Source organism: Siphateles boraxobius, unplaced genomic scaffold, assembly GCF_051911475.1.
Source record: "Siphateles boraxobius isolate OS27281-9 unplaced genomic scaffold, OSU_SipBor_1 31, whole genome shotgun sequence".
NCBI lineage: Eukaryota > Metazoa > Chordata > Actinopteri > Cypriniformes > Leuciscidae > Siphateles > Siphateles boraxobius.
This window is the reverse complement of record NW_027508931.1, coordinates 10,076,576-10,086,753: the sequence shown is the minus strand read 5'-3', so window position 1 is coordinate 10,086,753 and position 10,178 is coordinate 10,076,576. Positions and strand designations below refer to the sequence as shown.

The 10,178-nt window shown below is 37.6% G+C and overlaps 1 protein-coding gene across 1 annotated transcript; it reads right to left on the bottom strand.

Moving 5' to 3' along the window:
- Positions 1-507: 507 nt before the first annotated feature.
- bend7 (BEN domain containing 7) lies at positions 508-9,199 on the bottom strand. Its single transcript, XM_077193696.1, has 10 exons — positions 8,919-9,199; positions 7,502-7,570; positions 7,160-7,435; positions 5,436-5,567; positions 5,083-5,360; positions 3,294-3,519; positions 2,258-2,371; positions 2,013-2,051; positions 1,737-1,775; positions 508-1,657 (listed from the first exon to the last, which is right to left on the bottom strand). The coding sequence occupies exons 1-10, from the start codon at positions 8,980-8,982 to the stop codon at positions 1,608-1,610; spliced, it is 1,287 nt and encodes a 428-aa protein (XP_077049811.1). The 5' UTR covers positions 8,983-9,199; the 3' UTR covers positions 508-1,607.
- Between the last annotated feature and the right edge of the window lie 979 nt (positions 9,200-10,178).

Here is a 10,178-nt window from a genome sequence, read left to right as displayed (position 1 = left end):
TCAATTAAAAAGTCGAAGTTCTACGAGGGTCCTTCTTTCCCGCGTGACGTAATCACCTCCCCTTTAAAGGAGATCGGAGTGCGGCAACAAAAAATGTCCACATTAGTTTGTACCTTTAAACTTACTGTGGGCTTGCCAGTTTTATGAGTATTTACAGATTTCTTTGCTTTATGTATGTTTTATTTTTGGTTACCAAATAAACTATACTTTTAATGATGATAATTGTTTTATTATACATTTAATTTTGTTTTTGTAAATTCTACATCCACAAATGCAAATATAGCCTACCAATTTTAATCTTCACAATTTTATGAAATAAATATATATACAATTGCCAAAAGCATTAAAAAAGTGTTTAATATATGTTTTTTCTGTCATTAAAGTGTTGTGTTTTTTTTCTCCTGTGTGAAGAAAATTTAACTTGATTTTTGTTGTTGTTGTTGTTGTTGTTGTTGAATATGGACACTTGACTATATGGTGGGGGAAAACAAGCATATCTGAAACAGGTTTAGATCAACCATTTAGGACACAGCCATAGTATTTATTTGACGTCTTAGATCAAACAACTCTCCACTAATAAACATAAAATTGATTTTTATCTTTTTTTAAAAACAGGCATATTAAAAAGGAGAAACAGACATAATATCTGTGCTCTTAAAGGAATAGTCACGTTTAAGCGTTTTCAACTGCATCTGCAGCATTCATTTTGAGTTATATCTCAGTTTGGGAAAGCAGTCTGAGGTGACAGTTGTGCACTTACAGTGGACGTCTAAGGGGCAAATGTGTAATGCAACTGCATTTCTGTGTGTGCATTTAGAATTGCTTTTACAAACAGACATGACTTGAGCCACAGATGCTGTCAAAAAAGCTTAACTAGTATTTAACCCAGATATTAAATTGAAATAGTTATTCAAGCATTTGACCATGAGGTAAACAGACCTTGTAACACATTTGTTACACAGACGCAGGACAATGTTCATATTCACTCATTTGTACAGATTCAATATACACTAAATCCTCTTACACAGGAAGTCAAACAGTTAAATCTCTACATAACCAGTCTGCCAGATTATATAACGAACGACACGGTAGTAAGACTATGTGCAGCAAATGTGACATTAAGTACAATTAATATAGAAACTGCAACAGATTACACCAGAAAGTGTCAATAAACAGCACAACTGTGAAATAACATCAGTTTGTTGCTTGGCATGGCAGAGTGAATTAAAGGCACAGTCATGTTTTTTCAGCAGTTCTGCTGATATCTGTTGGTGAAGCATTTGGATGAAGCTGAAAAACTACAAACACTTTCATATATTAATAGAAGACAACTAGTGACATCTGGGACGACCCACTTTAAAATGATCAAATAAGAATACTTGTGTTATAAAAGTGTGTCCATAGTTGTCGGGAATGCCAGCAGGGGTCCTACTGATCAGCCAAATGTTGCCCTTTCTTTCCACACAAACTTTCTGTCTGTTACACAGCTGACCATTAGAATTTCAAAGACATATCTGTCGACATGTGCTACAGTCTATACGGACAAAACTATTAAAAATGACTCCTTTGCGGGGGGTCGGTTGCATTTTGTTGAAAACAATCTCTTCTCAGGCAGTGTCCATAGCAACTAGACATTCTGTTCTCTCATAAACAGCACCTGCGTTACAAAAGAAAGTGTTACTTAAGAACAATGGCACTTTTGGAGAGTGAGATGTTAAAGGTGTGCATTGCCGTACCATTTTGCATCACAGTTTCCACTTTATCAACAGTTTTCTCTGAAAAATAACATACAAAAAGGAATAAAAAGCATAGTTGGAATAGTATTCCAATGGATTTCCCCCCTAAAGTTATTTAAGAAGAGTTGTTATCTTCAACTCGTGGACATAACCAGTACAATAAATAATTTGGTATTGCAAAGAATGCTGGGATATTGTGAGGTGAAGGACACTCATCAATCTGAAGTGCTTTCAATCCTGCAGTGTGTGTGGGTTTGGGTCAATGTGTCTGAGTACCTGTTTTGTGAATATCACTGCTGTCTGAGGTTGTCTCTGCTGCAAATCATTAAAAATAAATTAAAGAAATGATAACGTTTGATAAATTAACTTTTTTAATTATCAATTATTTTAATAGGACTCAACTAGCAAACCACCAATCATGAAGCAGCAGCATTGTTACAACAGCATTGCTTTCTCTCTTTTCCCCTTTCCCTGTATTTTTATTGTCTCATGCCGTCTATTTCTCTTTCTCACGTTCTCACCTCTTTTTAAGCGTCGACGGGCAAGTTTAATCTGGTCTTGCAGAATCTGGACCCAGTCTCTAGGGCCGGGAAGCTTATCAATTCCATTGGCAGTGCAATACTTTTCTGTGAACACTAGATTCATACACACAGAAAAAAACAGATTAAAAACATTATATATACATTTTATTACAGATTTTATTTACATACATTCATACATACATACAAATACACTCCTAGGCCACTTTATTAGGTACACCTGTTCAACCGCTCGTTAATGCAAATATCTATTTTGCCAATCATGTGGCAAAAACATTAATGTAGACATGGTCAAGACAATCTGCTGAGCTGATAGAAAGTCAACAGTAACTGAAAGTCACACGTTATAACCGAGGTCTGCTGAAGATTATCTCTGAACGCACAACACATTGAACCTTGAAGCAGATGAGCTACAGCAGCAGAAGACACACTGGTGTCAGTCCTGTCAGCTAAAAACAGGAAACTGAGGTCACAAATCACACAGGCTCACCAAAATTGGACAATACAAAATTGGAAAAACGTTGCCTGGTCTGATGAGTCTCAATTTCTGCTGTGACATTTAGATGGTAGGGTCAGAATTAAGTATAAACGGCATGAAAACATGGATCCACCTTGCCTTGAATAAGCGGTTCAGGCTGGTGCTGGTGTTGCTGACCATGTCCATCCCTTCATGACCACAGTGTACACATCTTCTGATGGATACTTCCAGCAGGATGTGTCGTCACAAAGCTCAAATCATCTCAAACTGGTTTCTTGACCATGACAATGAGTTCACTATACTCCAATGGCCTCCAAAGTCACCAGATCTCAATCTAATAGAGCACCTTTGGAATGTGAATGTAATTTTCCTGTGAAATTTTTGCATGTGTGCACCACATAATTTAATATTTGATTATCTAATGCAATGACATTTTTAAGTGTCCAAATAAATTTTTTAGAGCTACTGTATACATCCATCCTAATGTTCTCTACATTGATGTTGAGTAAGTTCAGGTCTGGTTTATTTATTTTCACACACCTTTAATGGCTCCAACTATGTTTTGATCGAGTCCTTTCCTGGTGTCATTCAAACCTCTCTTCCTCTTGCCGTTGGGCAGTGAATTCGCCAGAATTGTATCATCAAAGAACGCACACACCAGTTTCCTGAAGAGCAGGCTGCCAGAGCGTGTGTAGTTCAGTAAGATAGAGTCCAACTGTGCTTTAGGAATAAATATGTCATAATCCTCGGCCAACTGTACCTCCGGCTGGGAGAGACAGACGGGCGAGATATTAATAAAAGTCATTAATACAGACTCATACACTGACACACTACATACACTGTACTCATTCCACAATTGCACCTTTAGTCGGATGAGACAAAAATAGAAGATAAATACACGGGAAAAAAAACAGTAATTTCTAAGTCATTTACATTACTCATTATACTCATATACACAGTTGGTACGGACACAACGCCTAGGGAGTTGTGAAACCGTACTTAGGCGGTCATCCCTTCATTTTTTTATAGCACTTACTCATTCTGCTTAGAAAGAAAGACATGGCCATAATCTGATGGGTGCAAACATGGTCCAAAACAAAAAAACTTGTCAAGAGTAAAAATATGGGTTGGCAAGAAAATAAAACTGTCTAACTGGTCCTTCTGAAACATGCCAGGGTTAATTCTAAGAATTCTAAGAATAGGAATGAGGAACAAGGAAGCTTCCTGAGGTGTCATGAGCAAGACATCCTTCCCTCACATCATAATGCCAGTGACACAATTAACGACTAGTTTACAGACTGTTTCCAACGACTGGAGCAGAGTTTAAGCATCGACTGTGAACGCGACTCGGCACGTTTGGGCATGATCAGTCGTGAGTATCAAATTACATTCATAATCTGCCTTACAGTCGTTAAAGGGTCACTCCACCCATTTGCATTAAGATTTCCATAGTTAGAAATGCAGTCATACTATTGAATGGTCGTGCAACACTCTTTCATTTTCCTCTGAGACGAGAGAAATCCTCTATTTACCTTTTTCACTTCCTCCTACAATGACGCAAAAATCGTCATTTTACTACAATCCACAAGCACTAAAAAGTCATTTTCTCCCTTTTATCGGCCAAGAAGGTCCCAAATTAGAAATTTATGCTACTATTCTACTACATATATGACCCACTTTCAATACATATTCATGTCTCCACCGGTGGAATGACCCTTTAAGTGTGTAAGGGGGTGGAGCTAAGACGCGAGGAAAGGAAACAAGGATGAACAAATATTATATTATATTATATTTAAAAAAGTAACTTTTGATGACAAACAATTTTTCACAATTGTGACCCTGGATCACAAAACCAGTCTTACGTAGCACGGGTATATTTGTGGGAATAGCCAACAATACATGGTATGGGTCAAAATCATACATTTTTCTTTTATGCCAAAAATCATTAGGATATTAAGTAAAGATCCTGTTCCATGAAGATATTTTGTAAATTTTCTACCGTAAATGTATAAAACATTTATTTTTGTGAGTGAATGTAACACAATCGCGAACATAAATGGACAACTTTAAAGGCGATTTTCTCAATGTTTTGATTTTTTTGCACCCTCAGATTCCAGATTTTCAAATAGTTGCATCTCAGCCAAATATTGTCCTATCCTAACAAAGCATACACCAATGGAACGCTTATCTATTCAGCTTCCATGTGATGTATACATCTCAAATTCAAAAAAATTACCCATATGACTGGTTTTGTCATCCAGGGTCACAATTCACCAATCCCTGGGTACAAAAAAGTTATTCACTCCCATACACATTCACAGCTGTGTACCTCTGTGGTGCTGTGGCCTCTGGTGACGCTGTAGTGAGAGGGAGGTGTCTTCACACTGGGAATGGGATATGGGATAAATGTTGCCACTGTGGAGGGTGGAGGATTACTCTCAGTAACAGTATCAACCTCAGCAGGTGGAGACAGAGGTGTGCTTTTTTTAGTGGCCGTGGTCAGAAGTGTCACTCTATGACCTGGCCTCCTCTTTCGAGGCCTCCTCCTGGAGATAGAGGCTCGGGACGAGGAAAGTGAGACCTGGGAGACCCGTTTGTCCTGGGTCCCTGAGAGTACAGCAGAACACGGGTAAATGCGGCTATACATGCGCTCAGATGAGTTTAGTGGTATGTATGATTTACCTCTCTGAGTTTGGATTAGTTTCCTCATGGTACGTAACTCCAGCAGAATGGCCTGCAGGGTGCTCTTGCAGTTACACATACAGCAGCTTGGCTCAGTTGCCATGGCAGCAGGCGCAGGGGGCAAGGCCGTATCTGAATCAGAACACAGATGCATCGTCAACACAACGCCCATCACTGATGATGTCTCACACCCACAGGCTCCAAGCACCCGGCACAAAAGCCACCTGACTCTCTGACTCCAGACTGACAGTGAGAGAGTTATTGTTTCTTTTTTGTGTGTACAGAAGGAAGACATTACGTGTTTGCTGTGTTATCCAAAGCTGTCTAGACAGTATCTGCTGCTGCGGTGCCAGACAGTACATCTTTCTGCAGCCAACAGTCACACAATATAACTTCCCCCGGAAAGAATCCCAAAGGGGGTTCATGTACATGTAATATTTTCCTGTTTTCCTATGTGAAGCCCTTCAAACTCGTGATAAACTGCAATAACTAGATGTTAAGAGAAGTGGTGTGGTTTAGTGGCAAAAATCTGGACTGGAAACTGATAACTGATAAATAATAGCCTGGTTAAAACCAGACCCTTCTCAGTCGTAACTGAGTTAGGGTCTGGGGAAGGTTCATTCACAGCTCATTTCCAAAGGGGCGTCACCAACGGACGTCGCTCAAATGCCTCTGTAAGCAACTGCATAGACCTTAAAACCAATCAGATCGATCGTCATCTTGTAAAGCCCGCCTCAAAGTTTGTGATTGGTGCCTCGATTTGGAAAGATTGGAAATGAGCTTGAATTGGCTCTTCGCCAGACTAACTTGCAGAGCAAATCTAAATTTGCCGGAAGTTCGTCTGGGTTTTCCCAGGCTAGATAAATACACGAATACAATAAAATGTACAAAAATAAAATAAAATCAAATATATCATTATAAAATGAATCATATTTAGTAATGTCTCAATGTTAGTGAATTAGATTATGACATGTCCAAGTAGCATGAGAAACCCAATAATGCCAACTTTTCAGTTTTCTACATAAAGTAACCACAGGTGTAACCCTTGACATTCACAAAGTATTCTTTTTTGTTAATTTTGAACAATATATTGATTGTCTTACCTGGCAATGAATTGAGTGAATTTGTGATATATGGGTTCATTTCACAGGCAGTGCCTAAACTAATAAAATGTTTAGCTCAAATGCAATGTAAGTCACTTCGGATAAAAATGTCTGCTAAATGCGTTCATGTAAATGTCAAAATTTAAGGCAAACTTCTTTTTTTGTGAAAAGTTTTCCTGAAAATGTGCTTGTTTTCTTAAAAATAAATGCAACTTTTTTATCATTTGTCATCTAATGCAATTAAATTTATACACTGTAAAAAAAAAGAATACTGCCTTGTTTTCTTTAATACAATCAACTAGATGTTTAAGTCATTTCAACTTAATACATTAAACTGACAAATTTAATTTTTGAACAAAATTTTGTATGACTTCAAATAAAATAGCCAAATTTATATCGATGAATTAAAGCAATGTAAAAACATATGCTGTCATAACTTATTGATCATATAATTTTTTACAGTGTACATTTTTAAATGTGACTTACATGTCCAAATACTTTTCGGGCCATACAAATACCATCATACTGTAATATACATAGCTAAACATGGCTCTGTTTTGCATTTGATTCTTAACAAATCTTCTGAAGATTACAAAATCTCTGCATTACTTAGAGACTCACCATTAGTTTTCAAATGGTTGAGCATCCTCTGGGTTTTGGAGCGTGTGCCGTACTGGCAGTGAGCCAGAGGCAGGACTGAGCTCCAGCCTTCCTGGAGATGTTCAGGAGCCGGGCTCTGTGTCACCGGCAGGCTGAGAGCCTCTTCCTGTGGCTCTTGTTTCAGGGTCTCACCCTCTCGCCCAACTCGCTGGTACACTCGACCTGTCTTGTCACTCAGCAAGCGCATCATGCCTGTTATCTGTTTCTTTATCTCCATCCCTTCGTCACCTAACCAGACTGAGAGACACAGTTAACACAGAGAGCCTGTACATGTCATGAAGTGTGTGATGAACGATAGTATACCTTCACTCTCAGAAGCTGCTTCTCCTTCAGTGTCATTCTGGTCTACATCATCCATTTCATGGCTAAAATCTAAACGAATCACAGAAGAGTTTTTGTTTTAGTCTATTATTACAAGAGATTGGAGGTAAACAGAAAAGCTGAGGGAAAGACAAGAAAAATATGATCAATCTATCTATCTATCTATCTATCTATCTATCTATCTATCTATCTATCTATCTATCTATCTATCTATCTATCTATCTATCTGTCCGTCCATCCATCCATCTATCTATCTAAGATCATGGCAAACATTTCAGGCTTCATCACTATTCTTATAAGAACTAACAAAATGTCAAATTAAAATAATGTCTACAATTTTACACTACTTGTGTTTGGGGTCCACTATACATAACAGATATGCATAAATATACATGAAATTAATGACATAAAAATGCAATGAAAATTGACACAAATAATTAAATGATCTGGCTGGTACACACTGTATAACTGCACTCTTTACAATTTTTTTATAAATTGTGTTTATATGTGTCTCCCATGAAGTATAAAGAGTATAAACATCACATAATAAATATAATAAATTATATACCATAGATTAATAATATTCATATCCGTTTTATATCACAAATCATTTTGGGTGGTTTTGTTTGTTTGTTTGTGTGTTTTTTCAGCCATATCCACATTTTTGAAAGTGCATGCATACGGCTGAGTTTTGATTAGATCAGAGAGAATTTTTTAAAAATAAATAAGGGAAAATAAAAGCATTCACATAAAACATTGAGGTCTCTAGGACATTAAACATAAAACCAATAAATTCAATGTGACAGAACGTATGTTTGAGCATAAGTCCTACAGTAAATTAATTTAAATAATACAAAAACAGACTATTGCATACAGTCTGTCAGTTTGAATTAGCTGTTAAAAACTCCATGTAGGATTAAAACAAATATAGTTTTAGATTAAGTACAGCAGCACGCTGACTGACATGCCATGTAGCCTACTCTTGCTGTGATGTCACTCTCAACAGAAGCTGTATGCGTGACGCATGTGCGGTGCAGATGTGATGAAGTGATGCTGCAGGACCACCTGTAGCCTGCGTGACTGTGAAGATCTTCATCCACACCATCATCACATTCACGCATGCAGCAAACAGACCTTTATTCTATTCTATCACTCTTAAAGAAGAGCACATGGGCAAACGAAATGCATCAGAAGAACAAATAATTTACTATGAACGCCGCTGAAAAACGCGAATAAATCCAACGAAGAATCAAAATGAAGCGTCTGACATTGTGATGATGCGAGCCGGACAATGAGGGAATGATACATTGTCTCACAGGTGCATTCCAGAGTGCTGACGTAACGCCTCCGATGTGCTCTATTGTCTCCTGTCATCTTCCAGGACTGAATGTCCGCTTACCTGCATCATTCACCAGTTTAAAGCTCTGAGATTTCCTGCTCCGCTTCCTCTCCACAAACTCCATTTTAGGGCAGAGCGGTGAAGAGGCAGAATCCAGCCCAGTTCATCAGCACACAGGCTCTTTAATCACTGACAAACTCATTAAATCCAGCTGATGAAGAGTGAAGCGAATCAGCTTTAATAATAATCGCGCGTCTCTCTGGACTGATGATGATGATGATGATGGTGCTGGTGAGGAGGAGGAGGATGATGGACAGGACGCGTTTACATTCTCCTGCGGGGTTGCTCGTTTATGATGTAAATAAATAAACCTCTTAATTCTTTCAGAATTCGTCACGTCTATTCCTTTGCGCCACCTGATGGTCGCTAATATTTGTCGGGCGCAATGAGGGTCCAGACTTACATCAGACGGACTGGAGGAAAATGACTGTTCTGTTGTCAAGAGTAGAAGAAACTTTGAGTTTTGGCAGTCTGTGACTACTCCCACAAAGGACATCGCGTTGAAATACACTGTAAAAAAATACATGAGCAATAAGTTATGACAACATATGTAATAAAAAAAAACAAGAGATTCAAGTATGTTTTTAAAAAATTCGGTTTAATGTAATTTAAGTCGAAATGACTTAAATATCCAAGTTGATTATACTTAAAAATTAAAGGCAGCAAATTAGAGTCAACTTTTTTATTTTTTATGTTGTATTTTTATGCTTATAATAAATGAGAGATTAGTGAAAAGGGAATATGGGAAATTAAAAAGAAAAAATACTAAAATATGAAATATTTTAATTTATAAAAAATATTTAGATAAATAAAAGGAGCCTGTAGTGAACAACTGTTAATTAACGAGCAACAAGTAACACACACACACACACACACACACACACACACACACACACACACACACACACACACACACACACACACACACACACACACACACACACACACACACACACACACACACACACAACATTAAGTGTACAATTAGAAAATGCTCTGGATCAATGTCTCATTGCAACTGATAAAGTCCTACTACTAGGCTATACAAATGCGAGGTAGATATGTTTAATATATTAAGTGAAGAAGTCTACTTCTCCATAGATTATATTCAGAAGGTTTTAAAAAAGATACAAAATATATACAAACTGTGTTCTTGCTTGTATTTTATCTTGCGATCACATGAACTCTGTGATTCCAAGCACCGATCAAACTCTCGTATTTATTGTCTCGTATTTATCCACTAGATGGCAGTAATGACTC

Bases quoted from the DNA above. Each gene is read 5' to 3' on its own strand.
- bend7 (XM_077193696.1), bottom strand. From the start codon at position 8,982: ATGGAGTTTGTGGAGAGGAAGCGGAGCAGGAAATCTCAGAGCTTTAAA. The intron at 5,361-5,435 runs GTAAATCATACA...CTGTACTCTCAG, and splicing joins ACTAATCCAAACTCAGAGAG to GGACCCAGGACAAACGGGTC. The intron at 3,520-5,082 runs GTACACAGCTGT...TGTCTCTCCCAG, and splicing joins GAGGCCACAGCACCACAGAG to CCGGAGGTACAGTTGGCCGA.